Here is a 26,171-nt window from a genome sequence, read left to right as displayed (position 1 = left end):
CCTGTGAGCTTTTCTTATCTCCAGCCTCAACTCTCCCACACCCCTCTGTGTGTTCCCCTTTCACTCACACACACCCTCTCCATACACTCTCCTCACACTCTCTCCACTTGCCCCACACTCACCCCATGCACACCTCATGCACACACCTCACTCTCTCTCCATTCGCTCACTCTCATATGCCTGTTTCTTGCCCCAGTCTTTTCTTGTTACTCCAGAAGCAGGTAGAATAAACAGACATTGTATAATCATTGCCAAATCAAATTCAAAAGAATAGCCACATCCCACAAAGAATCAAGAATTATAATTGTTCCCCAAAGTTTCAAGCTTCCCCAATTCCCAGGCCTGTGGCCAAATAATAATAGTTGCAAACTTATCATTATTAAACTTTAACTTTTGATTTATTTTACTTCAGAGCTCAGAGCTCCGAGGTCAGCTACCTGCATTTTCCTGTGAAGTTCCAATGATAAATGACATGGGCAAAGCTGCCAGGCAGTGGCCAGAAAGAATTAACTCAGCAGTTCCGCTGGCTTTCTGCTTCTGCACATTGCACACAATGACTCTCCTCAGAGTTCCATTGTTCTGACTTAGTTTTACTAGTATATAATTTTATTTATTCTATACATCCTTATCCAGGAACTACTCTCAAATGTTGTGGAAAACTTATTCCATAACTTCAATAACTTTTACCTTCCTTGGGGTCCCAGTGTTGGCGCTATTTCATTTTCTAATGATTTCTTGCAAGTCAAACATTAATCCGGAACTACCATTGTGCAGTTATTACATTGTTTCCAAGAGGAGAACACACAGCATGTACCCGGGCCATTGGGACTGTGCTGTGCTGTGTCCTATGCCTCCGTTTTTAATTGTTTAAGAATCATTACATCAAGGAACATCTACTTTCACAAAATTCACCAGAGCAGGAGAAGGGAGTAGGAATGTCAGATATAATAGAATAATTTTGCACACCAAGGCCAACTGAAAAGCAGTCAGGTACAAATGAAACCTATACAGCCGTTATCCAGGGCTAAGGTTAGGCAAAAAGGGAACAACTGTTTTTTACAAAGAGCTGCAGAGGGCTACTGAGATGTCTCCATCCTGGCCTACTGGGGGCAGTCCCTTATTTCAGATGGCTGGTCCCAGATGCCATCCTTTTATACAAGGAGCTGCTGTGAGCTTCTGAAATGACTCCATCGCAGCCTGCTGTGGGCAGTCTCTGCCATGGTATGCTGTCCCCAGCAATCACTGTGTGAGAGTAAATTAGCTTTGATTCCCCTGTTCTCACCATAGGGTTTTGTTACACAGTTAGCTGAGAATTGGCCAGAAGACAGACTCAGCTGGGAACATTCTCACCACATAACCATGTCCTCTGCTAAGTGGAGCTGGGGTGTCCTACTGGAGTGACGTGATTCACTCATGTAAGTGCTTAAGCTGAGTGATGGACAAGGACTGTAGGGCAAAGGTAAAGTGTGGGTACTAAGTTAGGACAATAAAGCTGTAGACACGGGGTTGGGGATTTAGCTCAGTGGTAGAGCGCTTGCCTAGCAAGCGCAAGGCCCTGGGTTCGGTCCCCAGCTCCGAAAAAAAAAAAAAAAGAAAAGAAAAGAAAAAGGACAAAAAAAAAAAAAAAAATGTAGACACGGCACTACAGATCTATCCCCCTAGGTATGAGTGCCCCATCCGAGGCACAACTACACGTCTGCACCCTCATGTTGGGCAGGCTGACCACTTGAGGCCTGGTCTTGCCGTCCTCCTTTATGCTGACAATCATGGGCAGGGAAGTCATCTCTGAGGCCACACACTGCCGAGGCCCCAGAAATGGCCACCCGATGGTCAGAGACTCTGGCAGCTGCCGGCAGCTGCCCACACATTCATAAATGAGGAACCCTGGGGGTTCTAGGATCCAGTTCTCAGCCCACTTCATCCCCTGCAGGTCCAGGTACATCTCCTTGCGACAGCATCGGGTGCCTTCAGTCACTGGTGCCTCGGGGTCACAATTGCCTTGAGCTCTATAGGGGTGAGAGATCAAAGGTCACCTGACAGGGCAGAGGTCAAGAGCATCTGGGAGGGAGTCCTCCCAGCCATTTCCTAAGGTATTCAAAGAATATGAAGGTTAAAGAACAAATAAATGTCTACAACATAAAGTAAGCTACTGATTACTAAAGGTCTTGGTGTGCCAGGGCCACGTATGGCCTACGTGTTATCTCAGGTGATATTTGTACTCCATCTTCAGAAGACTCCTGAAGGAAGTTCTAGTCTTAGCCTTGTTATGTCTGAGGACACTGAGACCCGAAGGTGTTCAGTGATGTGACAGAGGGCCCACGAAAAACAGAGCTAGATAGAGCCTAACTTCATGACAAAGGCCTGGTCTTAAGCATTCCCCACTTGTCCTCAGTGTCCAGTGTCCATGGGAGATGGCCTCCAGAAAGCCCAGAGATACCAAAACAGTATAGCCTGTACCTATGCCCTATGCACACCATTCTGTAAGCTTTGAACTTGGTTACCTACAATACCTAATAAAGTCCAGCATGGCGATGCCTGCCATTAATCCCCTTGCACTTGGGAAACAGAGACAGATCAACCTGTACATTTAAGGGCAATCTGATCTGCATGAGTTCCAGGCCAGCTACACAGTGAGACCCTGTCTCAAGAAAACTAAACAAGAATACCGAAAAGCTTGTTAAAAGTGCGTGCTGCGGGCTGGAGAGATGGCTCAGGGGTTAAGAGCACCCAACTGTTCTTCCAGAGGTCATGAGTTCAATTCCCAGCAACCACATGGTGGCTCACAACCATCTGTAAAGAGATCCGATGCCCTCTTCTGGTGTTTCTGAAGACAGCTACAGTGTACCCATATATAATAAATAAATAAATAAATAAATAAATAAATAAATAAATAAATCTTTAAAAAAAAAGTGCGTGCTGCTGGACCAGGTGATACATGCCTGTAGTCCCAGCACTAGGGAGGTGAAGGTCAGAAGATCGATAGTTCATAGTCATCCTGAGCTATGTAGAGAACTCATGAGCAGCTTGAGTCATACAAGACCCTCGTCTCAAAATACAAAACGAGAACTGGGCAGATTGCTCAATGGGGGAAGTGACAAATATGAGACCAGCCTAAGTTCAAATCCCCAGTGTCCACAGAGGGCCAGCAGTGTAGTGGGCCTCGGTAATCTCTAGGCCCCTAAAGCAAAATAGAAGGTGCAGACAGGAGAACCCCCAGGAGCTTGCAGCCAAGCCGCATGCTAAGTAACAAGGAGCCACTCTCTCAAACAAGACCTAAGGTAGACACTGATATTCAAGGTCATCCTTTGACCATCACATGCCTACTGTGGAACAAGCATACCACACACACATACACACATGCACACCACACACATACAGACCACACACACATACAGACCACACACACATACACACCACACACACATACATACCACACTCACACATGCACACCACACACATACACACCACACACACACACATACCACACATATACACACATACCATACACATGCATATGTACACCACACATATACACACACACCATAGTGCACACATGTACCACACACCAAACATACACACACACCATATAAACACACATATACACACCACACATATACATACCACACATATGCACACCACACACACATACCACATATACATACACATATATATCATAACATATATATAGACACATGCACACCACACATATACACACCACATACACATACATGCCACACATAAACACGTACCACACACACCACACACATACACCACATAAACACACACCACACAGAGACACCACACATACATATGCACTACACATACACACACCACACACAAACACACACATGCTTTAGCTATCCTCTGTAGACCAGACTGGCCTTTGAACTCAGGGATCTGTCTGCCTCTCCCTTCCAAGTGCAGGATTAAAAAGCATGTGCCACCAACGCCTGTCTTGAAGCTAAAAACCTTCAAAGACTTAATCATGAAGAGGAGAGTGGAAATAGAATGTTATAATTCAATATTATAACACCACTTCTAAACGCACCACTAGAAAATATTATAGGTAGGAATGTATCTCCTGGGGCAGCCTACACAGTCCACACCTGAGCTGATACAAAAACTCGGCGGGCCGGGGCGGGGCGGGGGACGGAGAGGGAGGAGGATCCGGTCTATTGCATCCCTGGCCACCCAACCTCCAGCCTACCCGTAGTCCTTGAGGTCCAGCGTGTGCAGTTCCAGCTGTGGCTCGCCCTTGCCGTCCGGCGTCCCCTGCGCCGCGAACCGGACCAACTTGTGTGCGCTCCAGGTCCCCGGTCCCAGATGCTCCCTCTGCACCGACACCTGGAGCAGCAGCGGCTGCCTCGGCCGGCTCAGCTGCTGCCAGAAGTTCACGGCCTCGGTCACATCGAAGACCTTCCAGCCGCTCTCGTAGATGGACACGAGCCTGAGACACAGCAGCGCGCGTCAGGCGAGGGGACCGGCAGGCTGTTAGGGAAGCCCTGGAGGAGTCTGTTCCGTTCTGCCCCACCCCTATCATCTGCTGCTCCCCTCCCCCTGCAGGGTCGAGCCCCGCACTTTCCAACTCTGCTAAACTCTCTCTCTCTCTCTCTCTCTCTCTCTCTCTCTCTCTCTCTCTCTCTCTCTCTCATCATCATCATCATCATCATCATCATCATCATCATCATCCAGCCATCCCCTACCTGGAATCGATGAGGGCGGTGCGGTTGGAGCCATCCTCACGGACTCTCAGCCACTCGATGGTGACCCGAGCTTGGGCACTATGAGGGGGCAGCCTCTCAAGCCTCCGGAGAGCTGTTCTGGGCACGGGCTCCTGGAACAGCCGCAGCATGGCCTGCACCAGCTCACTGTTAGGCGGCAGCCGCTGCTCCATGCCGAACACCAGCAGGTGACTGGAGGTCTCTGACACCAGGAACCTGCCTGCCACCTCTGTGGACAAGGACAGAGTCAGCCCGGCCTCCACAGGTACCCAAGACCTCTAGGATGGCCGAGCCACTGTGCTCCGAGTAGGCTTGGACAGAGCCTTTTCAGTTCGATGCCATCGGGGCAAAACCAATTACTTAAAATCTCCAGAAAGAGCTTGTTCACTAAACCTACCCAACCAGGCACAAAGAGCTTTGGGACCCAGAAGTAATGAAGCTGAAGAGAGTCAGGTCCTTACAGGAGCCTGGCCTTGAATCTGACTTTCTTTAGGTCTGATCCCAGTCCTAATAGGGAGAGGCTCCATCTAGGCTCCCCAGCAGGCTACACCGTTCTCAGGACACTGAGAGTTTTGGTTGCTTTCAACACAAAGTAGTATCAACCAGTAACCCACATCATTGTTTATAGCACAAGACCCTGTCCCAGGTGGTCCTAGATGGTGACCCCAGAAGTCACACTACTGCCTCCAGAAGAACTGGGCCCCTGCTATGCCTACCCCTACCCTACGATCCTGCTTTTCCCTGCTCTCCCCTTTTCTGAGTCCGGGTCTTGTCAGTCACTCTAGCCTGAGGTACCACCTCCTGGCCTTGAGAGTCCTCAGTACATGCTTGAACCCCTCAACACACACACAAAGGGTCCACATTGCCAGAGTGGGTATGGTCGGTCTGCTCTGTCTAAAGACCAGGGACAGCAGGAAAAGCTCACCTCGAAAGTTCTGGCTGAACCTCTTGCCTCGGGAGCGGTCAGCATGACTTCCCTGCAGCAGGGCCACATACTGGGAGCTCACATGGGTAGGGATGGCCATCCCCTCCACATCCACTCTGTCCAGGACCGGGGCCTGGCTGAGCTGCAGCTGCTTCAGGAGACTGCTCAGAACCTGTTCCTCAGTCACCGCTGCCCCAGGGCCAGCCAGGGGCAGTACGCAGAGTGTCCAGCAAAGCCACAGGGACTGCATGGCGCTGCCCAGGAGGAACTGGATATACGTGCCCCTAAAGTGCCCTTGGGACCTAGATGATCTGCTGAGGGCTGGTACTGGCCTTCTTTATAGGTAGCCCTGGGGTGGGGGGCAGGGAGGAAGGACAAGAAAGGTCACACCCCTGGGACCTCCTGGGAACTCAGCACGAGACAAGCCCCTGAGCCCTGAGGAGGGGCTGTCTAGAAAAGGCAGAGAGCTGTCTGGAAGACCCACAGACTGGGATTTCTGGCTTTTGGGGTCGCTGCCTCTCAATACTACCGTTTATGCCTGTAGGAGTTTTGACAATATCACACACAGCCTGTTTTGTGGGATAGAGAGTTACCGGGGACTGGGGAGGGGAGTGTCTCTTTCACCAGCTGTTGAAGTACTATTAACCTGCATAACCATGGCTGGGCTGTAAATTTCAGAATCGAGTCTAGGTCAGGCTGACCCCAAACTTGGGACAATCCTCCTCTTTTCATCCCCTGCACACTAGAACTGCAGCTGTCTCACTGTGCCAGACCCGTTTAAGATTCCTGAAGACTTCTCCGAAGGCCAGTGTAGGTGTAGGTTTGTCCGTGGAGAAGGAAAGAAGGAGCAGAGTCCTGTATTCCAGCTGGCTCTGGTCACTTTCACAGACGTCTCAGTCAAAGGAACTGTACCCCCACAGGTCAGTCGAAGTTCACCTTGGTCCTCATCCCTCCCTACCCTCCCATGCCAGAGTGCGGATAGATGATGCTAGCTAGAGATTTTGTAGCACAGTCTCAGGTAACATGAAGCCTGCCCACGTCTCTCCGCCTGCAGAGTACCACAGAATGTACCTTTTCAGACAGCAATTCTTTCTGGGAAGGCTCACCCACTAGGCTCATACCACGAGTGTTCAGGCTTCTGTCTTGCTTATGCCGCAGAATTTAGGGACAGGAACCTTCCAAACAGAGGCCAGATCTTCCCAGATGCATGTCCAGTCTAGAGCTGCAGGCACCTGACTGTCCCTACTTCTCCCAGCTCCCATTTTATTTTATTTTTTTCAGAGCTGGGGACTGAACCCAGGGCCTTGCGCTTGCTAGGCAAGCGCTCTACCACTGAGCTAAATCCCCAACCCCCCAGCTCCCATTTTAGAACAGCTGGGGTCTCGATGCTTGGTAAATTTTATAGATTCTTGGTGCCTTCTTTTTAATCATCCAATTTTAATCCCCCAAAGAAGCAGGTGACAATGACGGAAGACCCTGTCTCAAAACAAATACATAACATATGCATGCGTGATACATGTATCACATTGTATGCGTACTCATGTATGCCAGGCCCCATTCCACGCCGAGAGTATGAGATCCACACAGCCCTTACAAGGCAGTTTTTAGTCTCAAGTGTGCCTTTCAGATACTAGTCAGATCAGCGCAGTCACCTGTCACAGTATGCGGTTAGAGGAGACCTTGGTGTACAGATATAATGCATGCACCTCCCAAGGCATCTTAGGTTCAGATGTCTACGTGTGTGCAAAGGGAAACCACTCTTAGGTACTCATGGGAGGTGAGCAACAGCCACGGAAGAGCTAAGAGCCAAAGGGCCTAGTGGACAGGAGTCACCTCTGCCTTCTCAGTGGAGGACGCTGGCCCCTGGGTATGCCCTGTGTTCTATCAAAACTACTTCTGTCTTTCTCAGACGGCCCTGATAGAAGAGAAAACCCTCTTAGGATCAAGGGCAGCACTGACTCTTAGGATCAAGGGCAGCACTGACTCTTAGGATCAAGGGCAGCACTGATTCTTAGGATCAAGGGCAGCACTGACTCTGGATAACAGCCCAACCTACTGTCACCACACGCGCGCGCGCGCGCGCGCGCGCGCACACACACACACACACACACACACACTCGTGCACGCGCTCGAGGAGAATTCTCATGTACATATTCATACACGTAGAAGGTTTATAATAGTAAACGGGTGGACTTAGAACTTGGAAGAGGAGCAGAAATAACAACTCTGAAAGGGCTGAGGGTACATGTCTCCAGTACAGCATTCGCCTAGCGTTTGCAAGTCCTTGGTTTTGCTCTCCACCACTTTGAAGAAAAGAAAAACAAAATCTGTCCCTGATCATAATAGCTAATAAGTCATGTATGCAGGGTGTGTGTGTGTGTGTGTGTGTGTGTGTGTGTGTGTGTGTGTGTGTGTGTTGGCTTTGTTTTGTTTTGTTTTGAGACAAGGTCTCATTTCGTAGCCCAGGCTAGCCTTGTACTCTTACCTCAGCCTCTCTGGTGCCGAGATCATAGGCTTGCACTAGTGTGCCTGGCATTGCTAACTCTTTATCCTGACAGTAACCTGGGGGGATTGGTGGGGAGTTTTGCGTTATTATTTCCACTTTATAGATGAGGACACCGAGGCATAAAACTGTTACATGACCTGTCCAAGGACAGACAGTGAGTGACAAAGTTAGGGTAATTTGGATATATATGACTTAGAGTTTGGGGTTACATGATAGGAAGGCTGAAATAAGGAAATACAGAAATCCTGACAGCTGGCCCCAGAGAGGGAAGTCCCAGAGTCACAGACCAATGACCTGAGCTGCTTCTCAGTCACTTTTCTCTTCTCTCCCACCTCTGTTTCCAAGGAAACTAGGTAATGCCTCAGAAGGACTTCAAAGGTCTCATTTTGGGGCTGGGGGTAGCTCAGTGGCTGGGTGCTTACCTAGCACAGCAAAACAAAAAACAAAGCCTAATCCCATTCTGGAGCTCAGGTCTCCTAATGAGGATCCCCTGAAATATAAGACCCCCACTCTGTATCCGGCCCAAACAGGCCCTCGGTGGTTGACAAACATGGCTTTCTTCAAAAGGAACGGCGGCTGCCTTCCTTTGCAAGTGATTAACAGGGAAGGGACTTTATGGGATGCTAACATCTGGGGCTTTAGTCGGCCAAACGGTACAGAGGTGTCACATTCACAGGCGAGCAGAACCTTAGTTCTTAGCTCCCTGAAAACTCCTCTGGGCTGGTGTGTTATAAATATGCAGGAGTCCACCACCCTTGCAGTGGGTAAGAGGAAACCCTGTGGCTTATCGTAGCCGGCTTCGTGTCAAAATGTAACACCCAAGGTCTTGCTGTGTGGTTCAATAGGCATCTATCCCAAGACCCGCGTCTGCGGCCGGTGCCTTCCTGACTCGCAGATGCACACGGGGGCTCTCTACCGCCACCTCATGGACACGTTGGGTCTGAGGCCTTCTTCGGCACCCAGAGTGATCTGCTACAGAATAGCTAAGTCTTGGTCAATTACCTAGAGGATTACCGTAGGTGGAGGACCCTTTCTTTTTTTTTTTTTTTTTTTCTTTTCTTTTTTTCGGAGCTGGGGACCGAACCCAGGGCCTTGCGCTTGCTAGGCAAGCGCTCTACCACTGAGCTAAATCCCCAACCCCTGGAGGACCCTTTCTTTCCTGCATTCCTGCTTCCCTAGAGGTCTTCTGGGTGCTTCTGCCCTGGGACAGGGCAGAGTTCGGAATTGGGCCCAGGGCAGAACTGGAGCTGCCCAGTCATTATTTGGCCTAAGGCCTGGCCCTCTTCCCAATTTAGGGGACGCTCGGGACGCTCCCTGAAATGCAGGAGCCTGGAGAGGTTCAGTACCAATGAAGGAACTGGTCTAGACAAGGCCATCCTCTTTCCCCTGCTAATTTGTAGAACCAGACCTCCCAGAGCAGAAACTGACCATCCAGACAGTGTAGATGTACAGAGAAAACCGTCTCAGAGGGGCCACAGCTTCCTATTGTCGCACAGGACTGGTACACAGACACTCCAACTCAGAGGCCAAAGCTCTTCCCACACCTCAAACTGTCTGCTGCTGGCTTTATTGCCAGATGCCAGCCATCAGCCCCGCCGGCGGCTTGGGAACTCAGACAAATCAGGGTCCCGTCCGGATGGGGGCAGGGCAGTGTAAGAAGCAGACAGAAAAACAGAGGGTCTGTTTCCCAAGACTCCTTCCTGGATGTGGATTCCCAGCAGCGCTCAGGGTCGTGTTGAGAAAATACAGCAATTGGGCAATTAGCCACTGCCCAGAGAAGGATACGAATGTGGATTAGGAAACTCTGACAATGGGCAGATTGCTCAAGTAGGGGGAGGGCGGCTACTTTTGTCATGCAAAAGCTAGACCTCTCCTTCGGGTTGTGGATCTGAGAGCGACCGGGTGTCTGAGGTGGAGCCGGGTCAGGCCTGAAAACTGAAAGTTTGTCAAACAGCACCTCTGGTCCTGGACAGCAGACAGCCCTGCTTTTGAAGCGTGTAAATCTCACCTCTCTCCCCAAGGCTTCTAAGGCGGGAACAGTCCAGACTCTATGAACCACGATTCCTTGAGATGTTGTAGATGTGCCCCCTCCCCCACCCCAGCCCTGCCCTTCGGAGCGTCTGTGCAGTGAATCTTCTGAGCGGTTGCAGACACGCTGTGGAAAATTACAAATCCTTAAGGCTACCACCTGCATGTGCGTTCCTTAGGGCTGCTGCACGGGCACCAATCTCCCCGAGCCCAGTTTGCCCCATCCTCTGGGGCCCAGGGCAAGTCATTCCACATAGTGGAGTATCATGGAGCCTCCATGCAAGCCACCTCTGAGCTTGGGGTTGGCCTTGTGCCCTCCCTTTCCACAGCCTACTGTTCTGTCACCCTCTGCCAGGCATGTGTGTTCCCGGGGTTGCTATTTGAGTCACCTGTGAGACTTGTGGGCTTCCACACCCCAGCCTGGCCCTCTGCCTGGATTTCAATAGAGATGGGGTCCAGAAATCAAAAGCTAAAGATACTTCTGTTGGAGAAATAGGGCAGAGGGAACAGGGGTGTGTCAAAGCAGTCAGTCCAGTGAGACAAATGTCTAAGGCAGATGAGAGGACTGGTTCCATTCATAGACAACCCAGCCCTTCCAGAGGATGGTACCTCAGCTTCCTGACTGCCTGTGAGGTGAAGAAAGGAAAGGATGGGAGAGGGGAAAGAGAAGGTACCACACATAGGACAATAACCTTGACCTTAGCTCTGTTTCGGGTTCTTCTCTGTCTGAAATTTTTAGAGCAGAAACAGACAAATAGTTCTTTTACTTTCTTACTACTCTGAACAGCATCACGTCATATGCAAAAAAAGAGAAAATATAATACGTAGTTCTCCAAAGCTAACTATGTAGGAAGTCAGGGGACCTATGGAGTCAGAATTATCTAGGGATTGAAGTACTGCTCAGTGTTAGCATGCTTGCCTGTATATGCAAAGCCCTGGGTTCAATCCCTAGCAAAGAAAGACAGAGACCGAGAGCAGGAAAAGAGAATAAAAATTAAGGGGCTGGGGATTTAGCTCAGTGGTAGAGCACTTACCTAGGAAGCGCAAGGCCCTGGGTTCGGTCCCCAGCTCCGAAAAAAAGAACCAAAAAAAAAAAAAATTAAGAGCTGGCAAGATGGTTTTCAGCACATGAAGATGCTTGCCACCAAGCCAGATGATCCAAATTCAATCCCCAGAATAGAGAACTCACTCCTATAAATTGTCCTCTGATCACTGCAGGAGTGTAATGACTTGTGTGTGTTTGCACTCAATGAATAAGTTAGAAGGAGAGGGGCTGGATAGATGGCTCAGTGGTTAGGAGCACTGACTGCTCTTCCAGAGGTCCTGAGTTCAAATCCCAGCAACCACATGGTGGCTCACAACCATCTGAAATGAGATCTGATGCCCTCTTCTGGTGTGTCTGAAAACAGCTACAGTGTAGTTATATACAACAAATAAATCTTGAAAGAAAGAAAGAGAGAGAGAGAGAAAGAGAGAGAGAGAGAGAGAGAGAGAGAGAGAGAGAGAGAGAGACAGAGACAGAGACAGAGACAGAGAGGCTCTGAACCCCGGGAGTGCACAGTTGAGCTGGGGCAGCACAGTGTCTGCTGTTCTTCTGGAGGCCCCCAGTTTGGTTCCCAGCTTCCACATCAGGTGACTCATAACCTCCCATAACTCCAACTCCAGGGAATTCAACAACCCCTCCTGGCCTTCTTGGGCACCTGCACACAAGTGGTAGACAGCTGCACAGATACACACACATACAGCTAAATAAAATTAGAAATCAATTAAAAAGAATACACGAATCACATGGGAAATTTTTTCTGGATGAAACTCAGCTCGCCGAGTTCCAGGTCCTGGGTTCAGTTGCAGCACTGCAGACAAGGAAGGAAGAAGACATTAGCCCCAGAATAACCTCCATCTTCCTCTAAATTCCTATCCCTCACCTACCTACTCCCCACAAACCCCTTGCCGTACCTTTCCCCGTTACCTATGGAACTTCCCACTCCTAAGACTCGGGGTCCAGGGCTTGCTTCAGGACCATCCCCTTCTTCCTTCCATTTCTACACTATGCACAAGGGTCCCCACCATGCCCTTGGTCAAGCAACCACTGTGGCAGCTTCCTCTCCCTGACAGAGTTTCCTCCACTCAGCAGCCCAGCTCAGATCCTGGGAGCCAGCCCCAAAGCTGGCATTCTGCCTGTTCATTTTCCCCTTTACATACCAGTCTCCTCTCTAATTTAGCTTACTAGTGTGTGTGTGTGTGTGTGTGTGTGTGTGTGTGTGTGTGTGATGAGTGTGTGTGTGGGGTGTGGTGAGTTGTGTGTGGTAAGTGTGTGTGTGGTGTGCACACACTCACAGGAGTCAATTTTCCTGTGGATGCTGGGGACTCCCACTCAGGTCACCAGTCTTGGCAGCACCTTTACCACTGAGCCATTTTATCAGTCTCCTCTCTCTCCTCTCTCTCATCTTGACCCTTAAAACATTTCTCAGGCTGGTGTGGTGGTGCATGCCTTTAATCCAAACACTGGGGAGGCAAAGGCAGGAGGATCTCTGTAAGTTCAAAACCAGCCTTGGCCTATATAGTGAGTTTCAGACAACCAGATATATATATGGAGAGAGAGAGAGAGAGAGAGAGAGAGAGAGAGAGAGAGAAGAGAAGAGAGAGAGAGAGAGAGAGAGAGAGAGAGAGAGAGAGAGAGAGAAACCCTGTCTCAAGCAAAACAAAACAAAAAAATAATTCTCATTTTCAAGTTCATTTTCAATTTCATTTACAGGTTCCAGTGTTATTTCCTTTGAGTGTGAGGGAAAGAACCTGGGACATAGTACACACACATAAGTCTTCAGCTCACAGCATAAGCCTTCCTTCCTTCCTGAAAACTCTCTCCTAGTGTTAGCATCTCTCCCATCCTCCCCTGGGCATTGTTCCCTCCCTCCTGACAGCAGAGACAATCTCAGTAGAGAGAAGCAGTTCCCTGTGGTCCTGCAGTCACATGGGGAACAAACAATGCCAAAAAGGTCAGTTCACACAGCCTTCTAGAGAGGGGAGATGATACAAAAGAGTAAAGAGAAGAGGATGAGGGGAGGGGAGAAAATCACTGAGCAGTAAGAAGTGAGAAGCTGGATACCTGTGATAGCAGTCTGGGTTCAGGAGGTCTTTGTCAAAAGTCAACCCGGCGGCAAGCACTTCTCTTTCTCAGTGCTAAGGATGGAGCCAGAGGCCACACAGTGCTTAAAGTAAGAACTGAACGGTCTCCAGTCAGATACAATGTTAAAGCTGAAGAAAAGAAACAAGCACGCTGGTGTATGTAAGGACAGACAGTAGGAAGCTCACCTACACAGACATAGCGATCCTGGCTAGAGCAATGCTGTCTAACAGTACCAGAGCAGGAGGGTGGGCAGGTTGTCTCCGTGATAACCTGCACTGAGCTCTGGTTTCATACGGCAATAAATACTGCTCTGATCCCCTTCCTCCCTGGGGGATCACTTTTCCCTGTGCTCACACGAGCTCTCTGCTCTCCTCTCCTCTCCTCTGCTCTCCTCTGCTCTCCTCTCCTCTGCTCTCCTCTCCTCTCCTCTGCTCTCCTCTGCTCTCCTCTCCTCTCCTCTGCTTTCCTCTGCTCTCCTCTCCTCTCCTCTGCTCTCCTCTCCTCTCCTCTGCTCTCCTCTCCTCTCCTCTGCTCTCCTCTCCTCTCCTCTGCTCTCCTCTCCTCTGCTCTCCTCTCCTCTCCTCTCTTCTCTCCCCCCTCCCCTCCCCTTTCATCTCATCTCCTCTGTGTTTCACTCTGACACACTCTCCTCAAGTTGTTTTGTAACACACAAATACTACAACTCATTGAATTCAGGGCCTCAAGTATACCAAGTGTACACTCCACCCAGAGCTCTGCCTCCAACCCCAGCAACTCCAACGGGGCGGCCGTCTATAACCACTCTTGATGCAGTCACACCAGAACTTAGTCCTCCCACAGAGCCATGCCCTCACACACACCCCTTAGCAAACCTTGTCCCACCGTCTGCTCCTCTACCTCACCAGGCTCTGGAGCCCCTGCTGCCCCTGCAAACAGATAACCTTTTTAATTTCCATATATGAGTCACAGAGTATTTGGAAGTGGAAAATTCTCTTTCCTCCCCTCTTCTCTTTCCCTCCCTTCCATTTTTAACAGACAGGGCCGTTCCCAGGACCCTGGCCTCCAACCTTATACTTCCGCTGGAACTATAGGTTCACGCCACTCCAATCTGCCTAGAGAAGGGGAGCAGAACCGGCTTTTTACTTGTGGGCTGGACTATCCATATACAGGATGAAGGCCTGGGAGAGGTTAATGCAAGCAAAGGTATTAGTGAGAAGGCCCATTGCCCTTTACTGTAATCCCCCCGGGTTGGTGATAACATAGGGAGGGGAAATTTACATTCCTAACAACCAGAGGTTTGCTGGGCAAACAGATACATTGTAATGAATACGGGGTCTGTTGGGAATCACTGGGATACACAGTCCTGTGGGGACAGATTCTCTCTCCAGAAATGTCCGCTGGGTACTGTAGCTCAGCTGCTGCTGGCATGGGAGGAAAACTAGCATTTGCATCACTTTGGGGAGAAGCCTAGCTGGCCTGTCCTACCCCCCTCCTGCGTGTTCATTAGGTAAGGTGACATCCCAACCACCAAGTGCTTTTGCTTCCTCTGAGCTCCCCTGCCAGCATTTGGCCTCCTCCTAGAGCACGGGGAGGCCCTGGTGGGAGCCTTTTGGAGACGTGTGACCCAAAATCAAACAGCATAGAGAAGCAATTACCTCCTGTTTCATCTTCTCCACTCCTTGAAGATAACTTCTGATGGCTTGCCTCAAAACCATAATTAGATTTTTTTTTTAAAACAATGATTTCCTAACGGTTCTCTGCTGTGAAACAAAACAGCATTAACTACCTCCCCCACTCTGCACCTCGCCTTTCTTCTGACTTATTTACTTGTTGATTGATGGTTGATTGATTGATTGATTGATGACTGATTCTAGGGCTTGAACCCAGCCAGGCCTTTCCACATGCTAGGCAAGTATTCTATCACCGAGCTACTGATTAAATAGTACTATTTAAAGACAACCTCAAACTTCCTTACTCTAGTACATTCCTTCATCCTCGCTGCTCTCCCAAGATGTTCAACCACTGCTATCATTTTTGTATTATTTTTTTGACATTTTTGCCATAAATTAATTATACTATTATTCTTTTAGGTTTTTGAACCAGGGTAGAAGTCACTATGTAACCCAAGGTGGCCACAAACTCCCAATAATCTTCTTTCCACAGCATTTTGGAATGCTGGTAATCAATTACAGGTATTAACTTGTGTGTGCGTGCGTGTGTGTATATGGTATGTGTGTGTGTGTGTGTGTGTGTGTGTGCGTGTGTGTTTGTGTGTGTAATCCCAGTGATTTCCAACAGACCCAGTATTCATTTATTCATTTGCCCTCCCTTGAATGCGCACACGGGCATGCACACACACACACAGAACGAGTGAGAGAGGGGGGGGGGGAATGGAGCTTGTGCAAAGGCATTTCTCGAGAATAGATCCTGGAAACTGAGTTGAAAGGTGTTCAGATTTTCAGATTTCATGGTTTTGCCAGATTCTTGTAGATTACTCCCATTAAAGACCTACTTAAATGTGGGTTGAGAGAGAGTTTCCTAACAGTCTCTTAATTAAGCACCTACATCTAGGTCCACCTAGTGTGTAGTTGGAACAGGAAGGAATCAGATAGCTTGTCTTTGTATTGTACTCCTCTGCGTATCAGTGGGATGGAATGTTCCAGTGTTTATAGGCACTCAGATTCCCCAACACACCCTTTTTCTTTCCTTCTTGACAGGGTCTCACCATGTGGCTCAGACTGTCCTTAAACTTGCAGTCCTGCCCAGCATGTCTCAAGCCTGTAATCCCAAAATTCAGAAGGCTGAGGTAAGAGGATCCCATGAGTTTAAGGATAGACAGCCCTGGGCTACAGAGTGATTTTTGGATCAGGCTAGGCTCAAGTTCAAGACTCTGATGATAAAAAAATAAACAAAACCATCTGTAATCCTTCTGCCTCAGGGTGGAGTTACAGACATGCACAACACCCAACTCTGTCTACTCCAAGTATGACTTTTTAAAACATCTTAAAAGATTTTATTTCCTTAATTACGGATATGTTTGTGGGTTAGGGGAGGTATGTGCACTAACTGAAGGTAGCGTCAGAGGTCGTTGGATTCCCCTGCAGCTGTCGGTCCTGGGACACGAACCCAGGTCCTCTGGAGGAGGGCACATGTGCTCCTAACCACTGAGCCATGGCTCTATCCCTCAAGCTTGTCTCTTCCTTGTTGCCTTGTGGCTTCTGGACATAGAGCATTTCCTTATTATAAACATGTCGACTAGATTCTTCATGTCGCAACTGGCATCTTCTCTTTTAATAATTACTTTCTTTGTTAAAGTTGAATTTATCTGGGCTGGAGAGGATGGCTCAGTGGTTAAGAGCACTGATTGCTCTCCCAGAGGTCCTGAACTCAGGTTCAAATCCCAGCAACCACATGGTGGCTCACAACCATCTATAATGAGATCTGATGCCCTCTTCTGGTGTGTCTGAAGACAGCTACTGTGTACTTATAATAAATAAATAAATCTTTTTAAAAAAAAAAAGTTGAATTTATCTTTTTTTTTTTTTTTTTTTTGGTTCTTTTTTTCGGAGTTGGGGACTGAACCCAGGGCCTTGCACTTCCTAGGCAAGCACTCTACCACTGAGCTAAATCCCCAACCCTGAATTTATCTTTTTAAAAAAGACTTATTTATTTAATTATTTCCTGTATATGAGTACACTGTTGCTGTCTTCAGACACACCAGAAGAGGGCATCAGATCCCATGACAGATGGTTGTGAGCCACCATGTGGTTGCTGGGCATTGAACTCAGGACCTCTGGAAGAGCAGTCAGTGCTCTTAACCTCTGAGCCATCTCTCCAGCCCAAAAGTTGAATTTATTAACCCTGTACATTTTTGCAAATTATTGAAGAATGCTTTCTTAATTGGATCTGGTGGCATATATATATATCTGTATTGCAGGTCTCAGGAAGACTGAGAGAAGAGTAGGCATTTCAGATAAGGTTTGTAGGCTAGCCTGGGTTGCACAGTGATACTCTGTCTCAAAGCAAAACAAAAGCCACAAAAAATAAGAACATTTTCTTTTCTTCCCTTTTTTTTGGGGTGGGGGGTGTTTGTTGTTGTCTTGGTTTTGAAACAAGGTTTTTCTGTGTAGCCCTGGAACTTGCTGTGTAGATCAGGATGACCTTGAACTGACAGAGATCTGCCTGCCTCTGCCTTCTGCCTCTGCCTCTACCTCTACCTCTGCCTCTGCCTGAGTCCTGGGATTAAAGTTGTATGCCACTACTGCCCTGCTTAAAACGCTTGCTTGCTTGCTTGCTTGCTTGCTTGCTTGCTTGCTTGCTTGCTTGCTTTCTAAGATTTACTCATTTATGTATTTATTATTTATTTATTATGTAAGTACACTGTAGCTGTCTTTGGACACACCAGAAGGGGGCTTCAGATCTCATTACAGATGGTTGTGAGCCACCATGCAGTTGCTGGGATTTGAACTTAGGACCTCTGATGTTTGAATATATTATGTTTTATGTGCCAGTATGTTCGCATTAGATGTATATGTATGTTTTGTCTGCATGTGTGCCCCATATGTGTGACTGGTGCACGTGCCAGATCCCGTGGAGCTGGAATTACAGATGGCTAACTGCTGAGTTATATCGACAGCCTCCCCAAATGTCTTCTTCATGCTGACACGTACAAACCTTCTTATCTGAAATTCCAGATTTGTTTTTTTGTTTCTTGGTTGATTGGTTGATTGGTCTTTTGAGATTGTCTACGCAGCTGATGCTGCCTTAAAACTCAGTAGGGAGCCCAGACTGAGCTCAGGTACTGTACTGATTGCCTAGCACCTGCAGGAACAGGCAAATTAGGGGTTCAAGGTCATCCTCAGTAAATATGAGGGCAGCCTGGGCAGTGTGAAACCCTGTATAAACACTCACCTATCCTCTACCTGGTCCCAGATAAAAACAACAAAAACAAAACATCGCCTTGAGACCTCCTGCCTGAGTATCCGGCCAAGTCCAGCCTCGACACAGGATCCTCAGCTGGAAGCAGGGATCTGTGGAAGGCACATAAAACACAGACACAGACAACCATTTTGGGAACTGGCAGGCAAATTTCAAGGCTTAAAGTTTCTCTCTCTCTCTCTCTCTCTCTCTCTCTCTCTCTCTCTCTCTCTCTCCCCCCTTCCCCCGGACTGGGAGTTGTGCTCACTCCCTTTTTCACACTCACTCCGTACTCTCTCCTCACACACACACCTCACATTCTTTCTTCTTTCACTCACACACACTCTCTACATACCCCATGCACACCTCACTCTCTCTCCCACCTTTCTCTTGCCCCAGTCTTTTCTTGTTACTCCAAAAGCAGGTAGAAAAAAAAAAAAAGACATTGTATAATCATTGCCAAATCAAATTCAAAAGAATAACCACATCCCACAAAGAACCAAGAATTACAATTGTTCCCCCAAAGTTTCAAGCTTCCCCTATTCCCAGGCCTGTGGCCAAATAGTAATAGTTGCAAACTTATCATTATCTAAACTTTATCTTTTGATTTATTATACTTCAGAGCTCAGAGCTCCGAGGTCAGCTACCTGCATTTTCCTGTGAAGTTCCAATGATAAATGACATGGGCAAAGCTGCCAGGAAGTGGCCAGAAAGAGTCAAGTTAACCCTTAAGTCAGCAGTTCCGCTGGCTTTCTGCTTCTGCACATTGCACACAATGGCTCTCCTTGGAGTCCCAGTGTTGTGAATTAGTTTTACTAGTATATCATTTTATGCATTCTATACTTTCTTATCCATACATATCCAGAGACCAGGAACTACTACTCCTGAATGTTGTACAAAACTCATTTCATAACTTAAGTAGTTTTTTTCCTTCCTAAATTAAAGTATCCGGAGTTTGTGTTCCCTTATCCCATGATGATGTCTCTCATACTAATGCTTTTCATAATTCCAACAAATTCCTTCACTTTCTGGTAATGAATCCTGTATGATCTAGCTGTACATAGCTCTGTTTCATTTTCTAATAATTTCTTCAAGTCAGGCATTAATCTGGAACTACCATTGTGCAGTTATTACATTGTTTCCAAGAGGAGAACACACAGCATGCACCTGGGCCATTAGGACTGTGCTGTGCTGTCCCCCTGCGCCTCAGTTTTTAATTGTTTAAGAATTGTTACATCAAGGAACATCTAGTTTCACAGAATTCACCAGAGCAGAAGGAGAAGGGAGTAGGAAAGTCAGATATAATAGAATAATTATGCACACCAAGGTCCACTGAAAAGCAGTCACGTACAAATGCACAAATGAAATCTATACAGCCGTTGTCCAGGGCTAAGGTTAGGAGAAATGGATAAACCTTAGGTGGCTGTGGTGGGCTTCTGAGATTCTCCATCATGGCCTACTGCAGGCAGTCCATTATTTCAGATGGCGGGTCCCCTGGAGGGATGTGTCTCCTGCTTCTCAGGATCCCAGACCCATCCTTTTTAAAAAGAGCTGCTGTGGGCCTCTGAGATGTCTCCATCCCAGCCTGCTTAGGGCAGTCCCTGTCATGGTATGCTGTCCCCAGCACCTGAGGCTCCAACTGCAAGAATACCAGGAAAGAAAGTCCAGGGGAGAAGGGACAGTGTTTCAGAAGGGAGGCAGCGGGATGAACACGCTGCTGGGTGTTCACTTGCTCCCTCCTTCTGTGGTGGCAGAGGACTGGATGGGGTGGTAAGGCCAGGGAGGTGGCCCCCAAGGGAGGTGACCCAAGGTAACCTTGCTATGCATTTCCTTCTCATTTGCGCAAGAGGGTGGAATGGGGACAAGAAGCATCCTGGAGGCCAGCATCAGCCCAACATGAGATCCCTGGGCAGCCCTCCAGACATTTGTTGAGAGCTTCCTTCCTGCCTCTCTGAGGTTGGAGCTGGGACAGTGATTAGCTACCTTTGAGAAGCTTTTCCAGAAAGAAAGAAATCAAGCCTTGGTCACCTTCCTTTTTTTAAAAATTATTTATTTCATGTATATGATTACACTGTACTCAGACACACCAGAAGAGAGCATCTCGGATCCCATTACAGATGGTTGTGAGCCACCATGTGGTTGCTGGGAATTGAACTCAGGACCTCTGGAAGAGCAGTCAGTGCTCTTAACCACTGAGCCATCTCTCCAGCCCTTTGGTCACCTTCCTTAGAATGACCAAAACTGACATGGGTAAGAGGACCTGTTGTTCCTAATCCAGCCTAAGGTGCTCCACAATAGTATATGTCTCTCTAGACTTCTTGCCCTCACCTCCAGTCCATTCCTACAGCCCACACAACGGAGAACTTTGAGAAGGGAAACTGAAGCCAAAACACACATACTCATCTTGCCCCAGGTCACTCAACCTTGACTTAAGTCTACCTTACTTGGGTTTGAACCCAGGCCCCCTGCTGTGATGTCTCGCGCCCAATGTCCCGCCAGCAAGAACGACGCGCGGCAACAGGATTCTTCTGCGAGCAAGCCTTTACTGTGTTACAGCTCTTCTTAGTGTTACAGCTCTTCTCAGTGTTACAGCTCTTCTTAGTGTTACAGCTCTTCTGAACAGGGACCCCAAGCCCAAAATCGCTTGCAACAGTATGCTAATTATCTCTCAGGGATTGGTGGGGCTTGGATCACCCCACTACTTGTCCTCCAGGGATTGGCGGAGAATGAATCACCTCATTAGCATATTAACGGTCAACTAACACCTGGTGCATAAACCGCACATGTGCAGTACCGCTGTTCACCACTAGAGGGAGCCCTAGCAAGGGGACAAGCCTGCACATGCGCAGTAAGTCGTTTATATCCAGACAAGGCTGGATGTCGGCGCCATCTTTGTTTCGCCGCACCGCTCTCTACACTGTGACACCCTCCTTGAAGCCTTAATCTCACGGTCAACAGTCACACAATTCCAGTAAAAGGGTCGCTTTGGGTGGCTAAGCTTATCCACTGTTCATTCAGTCAACATCTACCCAGCAGCTGTGGGTCATCAGACACCTTGCTCAGAGCTGGGGGAATGAAGACTCCGGAATAAGGAGGCTCAGAGCTGGGGAAACAAAAGACCACAGATCTACCCCTAAAGAGTTCAGTGTTTGGCAAACACTACTTGTCAACAGAACTTGGACCACATACGGCAGCTGGGCTGGTCTGCCTGATACTAACTTGCAGAAATATGGATTCACATTGGCTTCCCCTGAGCAGATGAGTTTCCTTTCTTATAATATAAAAAAAAAAAAAAAAAAAAAAAAAAAGGCTGCAAACTTCTGTGTTGGCTGGGTCAGACTCATAGGCCTAATACCTTGATGTGACTTGTCTCTTAGCTGGAGGACTTGTGCCACCATCTGGGCTGCAAAGCAAGTGTCACCCTGGCCATCCTACAGCACAGTGGCCAGACTGCTGAAAGCCCTGGTGGATGTGGCCAGGCCCACAGTAGCATCAAGAATTCTGAACACTTAAGTAGGCTGGGCCTAAGAGAAGTAAGTGATAGGCTATCGTACTTACTGCCCTTGCAGAAGACCCGCATTTGGTTTCCAACACCCAATAGCAGCACACAACCGACTGTTAACTCCAGTGACAGGGATTCCGACGCCCTCTTCTGGCCTCTCCAAGGGCACTGCACTATATGGTGTAAGTATGTCTCAGGCAAACCACTCATACATGTAAATAAATCATAAAAAGGGGAAAGAGGTGCTGGAGAGATGGCTCAGCGGCTAAGAACACTGCTCTTCCAGAGGTCCTGATTTCAATTCCCAGCAACCACAGGGTGGCTCACAACCACCTGTCGTGGGATCAGATGCTGTGTTTGAAGAGAGCAATGGTGTGTTCCCACACATAAAATAAGTGAATCTTAAAAAAAAGAAAAGAAAAGAAAAGAAAAAAGAAAAAGAAATAATTGAAACCTGAAGTGAAAATTTTAGTTTCTTTGAAAAGCAGAAATATCATGGAAATATGTTTTTATTTTAATCCCAGGCGTGGGGACATGGGACGGCTCTGCAGCAGCTGACTGTAATTTGCCTTGTGCTCTAGCGCTCTAGCAGAGGAATGGTTTTGCCAGCTGCAGACGGTTTCTGCGATTGTGTGTCGTTCAGAATTCTGGGATTTTTCAGAGGATCTATAAATGCTAGATCCCCACATGTGGGTTGTCGGTTGGTCGTTGTTTGGTAATAGTCATGGCCGAAGAAGAAACAAAAAGAAAGAAAGTAGGTTCAGGGAGCTCTTTCTTTCCTACCTAGTGTGTATGGGGGGCGGGGGGGTTGAAAGTGCAGAATACGGGTGGAGAGGGGGAAGACAGAAGGACCCACAAAGTAGCCAAAAGTCCAGTTATAGACCCAAGCTAGCTTCTTCCCACAATAGTGATCACCACCTTGGTCCTCATTTCTGAGGGTTCCGGGAGTTGTACACTAGAGTGTTCAGCCACACTACCCAGCTGGCACCCAGACCACTTCGTGAGTCGAGGGGCCACAGGCCGCTTATGCTGTCTTCCCTCCTCATACAGAGGAGAATTAACAGGTGTTGGTATCACTCCAAACACACTTGTTTGCAGGGATGTCGATGAATCTAGAGCCTTGTGTCTCGCCATGCCACTTTGGCCAGCCCCACCCGCCTGCCTGTCCCGAGTGTGGGTGTTACAGCCCTGCACTACCACCCCAGGCTCGGCATCAGTGTTTGGTTTGGGGTTACTTTAGGAGACAGGGTTTCTCCACGTAGCCTTGGCCATCCTGGAATTCACTCTATAAATCAGGTGGCCTCAAACTCAGAGATCCACCTGTCTCTGCCTTCCGAGTGCTGAGATTAAAGACATGCACCACCACGTGGCCCTGAGTTGCTGGGGTTTTTTTGTTTGTTTGTTTTGTTTTTTATTCTTTTTTTTCGGAGCTGGGGACTGAACCCAGGGCCTTGTGCTTACTAGGCAAGCGCTCTACCACTGAGCTAAATCCCCAACCCCTTCTTTTTCTTTTCTTTCTTGCTTGGACATGATGAGTCCCTGAATGCAGGTACCCATCAAGGCCAGAGGTGCTGGAACTCCTGCCATGGGTACTGGGAATGGAACCTGGGTCATCTGGAAGAGCTCTGCAGCCTGAGCTACTGGGCTATTCTCTCTCCTGCCCCGCTTCATTGTCTTGTCCCATATACCGTGTTAGGCATTAGGACCCAGCCCTAGAACCTTCTCTATACCCTGTTATTGAAACCTCTGGGTTTCTGCCAGTTACACTTAATTTTGACATGAGTCTGACTGGTACTAGATGAAGTTCCTTGTCCTCTTTTTGAAAATCTACAGCTTCATCAATGGTCCGAGGACAGTAATGGGCAGAGCAGCTTCTGTAGTAGGCCGAGGGCTGTCCCCACCCCAGTGAAGAATGACCTAGTCCCATATAAAGGCCAAGGCTACCCATCTGAGACCAGGCCACACCAAGCCCTTGGAGCACTGGAGACTCACCCAAGATTTTTCTTGGTAGCACAAAAATAAAACATTAGTGGGACCTACTCAATACATCCTCAAATCCCGCACCCCACCTCCCCGGGTAAAACAAAACAAAGCAAAACAAACAAAAAAGCAGCAAATGGTCAGGATAGAGTGTTTGTCACAGAGGGGAATAGTGTTGTGTGGAATGTCGACCATGCTTGTAAGTGATTTACTCAGGACCTGTAGAAAGAAAACAAGTGAAATCCGAAAGGTCAATCATTAGAGGTCTGGGCATAGCTCACTTAGCTATGGATGGAAGTTCAGTTCCCAGCATCACAAAGCTAAACAGACCTGTCAGGTTCAGGCCGGCTTCCCTCACTGTCAGCTGCCCACAGCTGATAGGGTTGGGTGCCACAAGCTTCTGGGAATCAGTGCCCTGCCTATGGTACGCACAGCACTGTTCTCAGGCTCCTGCCATTTCTGGGCAGCCCCCTGCCCTGCTTCCCTTCCAACTTGGTACACAGCCCACTCTAGTGGCCACAAGAAGTCTTTGTTGTTGTTTGGTTTTTTTCAAGATAGGGTCTTTGTGTAGCCCTGCCCATTTGTATGTGCTTGGCCCAGGAAGTGTTAGGAACCATTAGGAAGTGTAACCTTGTTGGAGTAGGTGTGTCACTGTGGGTGTGGGCTTTAAGATGTGCGTCCCTCATCTTAGGGCTGGAGAGATGGCTCAGTGGTTGAGAGCACTGACTGCTCTTCCAGAGGTCCTGAGTTCAAATCCTAGCAACCACATGGTGGCTCACACCCATCTGTAATGGGATCTGATGCCCTCTTCTGGTGTATCTGAAGACAGCTACAGTGTGCTCATGTAGAATAAATAAATGAATCTTAAAAAAAAAAAAAAAAAAAAAAAAAAAAAGACCCTCATCTTTTGCCTGGAAGTCATCATTCTGCTAGCAGCCTTCAGATGAAGATGTAGAGCTCTCAGCTCCTCCTGCACCATGCCTGCCTGGATGCCGCCATGTTCCCACCTTGATGATAAAGGACTGAACCTCTGAACCTGTAAGCCAGCCCCAATTAAATGTTGTCCTTTATAAGACTTGTCGACCCGTCGACTTGGCCTTTCTTAAGTCTGTGGAAGAGAAGCTTCCACCCTGCACGTGACACCTGACCACATTTAAGGACCAGGGCTCCCTTTGGGGACACCCTAAGAGACCCAGTTCCCCTCAAGCTGGATTGGGTTCTATATCTAAAAGGCACTTGCTCTTGGTATTTGAAATTGAGTAAATGAGAAATGAAAAGTGAGAGAATGGGAGATGGACACAGCAGAAACCCATTAGCATCCCGGGAGTACGGCAGCCGTCCAGCACAAGAGCTGCAGACTGAGGCTTCCATGCTGTAAGGCCACACTCCCGAGATGGCACAGCTAGGGCTCTTAACCTGAACGAAGCAGGCCGTTAGGAAAGGTCACTGTCTCGGCCACCACTATGGCTGCCCAACTGACCTGCCAGGTGGAAGAACCTTTACTCTCACCAAGCGAATTCTATGAACCCTGTAGGTCTGGACCCAACATTCTCTCTTTGGTGGGGGTTGCCGTTTTGATAGGGTCTTGCTACTTTGGTAAGGCAGGCCTCCAACTTGTGGGACCAAGCAATGCTACCTTGGCTCTTCAGTCCCTGGTATTAGAAGTATGGGCCACTGTGTCCTTCCCTTCCCCTTTAAGGTTCTCGTAGACACCCACATGGTATGTGTCTTAGGGTTTCTGCTGCTGTGACGAAACACCATGACCAAAGTGACTTGGGGAGAGAAGGGTTTATTCTGCTTACACTTCCACACTGCTATTCATCACCCAAGGAAGTCAGGACAGGAACTCACACAGGGGAGAAACCTGAAGGCAGGCTGATGCAGAGGGCATGGAGGGGTGCTGCTTACTGACTTGCTTCCCATCTGTCTTCTTAGAGCACCCAGGACTACCAGCCCAGGGATGGCTCCACCCACAATGAGCTGGGCCCTCCCCCATCATCACTAATTGAGAAAATGCCTTACAGCTGGATCTCATGGAGGCATTTCCTCAACTGAGGCTCCTTCCTCTTTGATGACTGTAGCTTGTATCAAGTTGACACAAAACCAGCCAGTACAGTATGAAAGGAGGGTTCAGCTATCCACACTAGACAAATGATCCTTCCCAAACAACAGAAATCCGTCTCTTTCCAGCTCGGAAGCACAACTTTGTCTAGCCTGCTCCTCCAGAGCCCCAGTCTTGAAACTCTGTCCACATAGTGGGGATCCTGAGGCTTCCAGACCCCTCTACCAGCAACTTTGCCTCAGAGACTCTTAGCAGCTTGGCTACATCATAGAACCTGGACAGTCGTGGGATGGAAATGTTTGGGTGGCAGTGGGGGGACAGTGGTGGACTTGGAGACTTAGGGGGCTAGCATGTCTGTGTAATTCCCAGGGAGAAAAAAGCAACAATGTCAGGACAGGGAAATCTTCAGAAAAAAACAAAACAA

General features: G+C 48.3%; 1 protein-coding gene across 2 annotated transcripts; it reads right to left on the bottom strand.

The window, feature by feature from the left end:
- Positions 1-574: 574 nt before the first annotated feature.
- Lefty2 (Left-right determination factor 2) lies at positions 575-10,238 on the bottom strand. 2 transcript variants are annotated; one of them, NM_001007556.1, is given in 5 exon segments: positions 1,441-1,642; positions 1,645-2,006; positions 4,208-4,447; positions 4,704-4,950; positions 5,647-5,960. In NM_001007556.1, coding segments are annotated over 4 exon segments (1,099 nt in total). In that variant the 5' UTR covers positions 5,897-5,960; the 3' UTR covers positions 1,441-1,642.
- Between the last annotated feature and the right edge of the window lie 15,933 nt (positions 10,239-26,171).

The sequence above is a fragment of the Rattus norvegicus genome, chromosome 13 (assembly GCF_021556685.1).
Source record: "Rattus norvegicus strain SHRSP/BbbUtx chromosome 13, alternate assembly SHRSP_T2T, whole genome shotgun sequence".
NCBI lineage: Eukaryota > Metazoa > Chordata > Mammalia > Rodentia > Muridae > Rattus > Rattus norvegicus.
The sequence above is the reverse complement of the archived record's forward strand: the minus strand, read 5'-3'. Positions and strand labels throughout refer to the sequence as shown.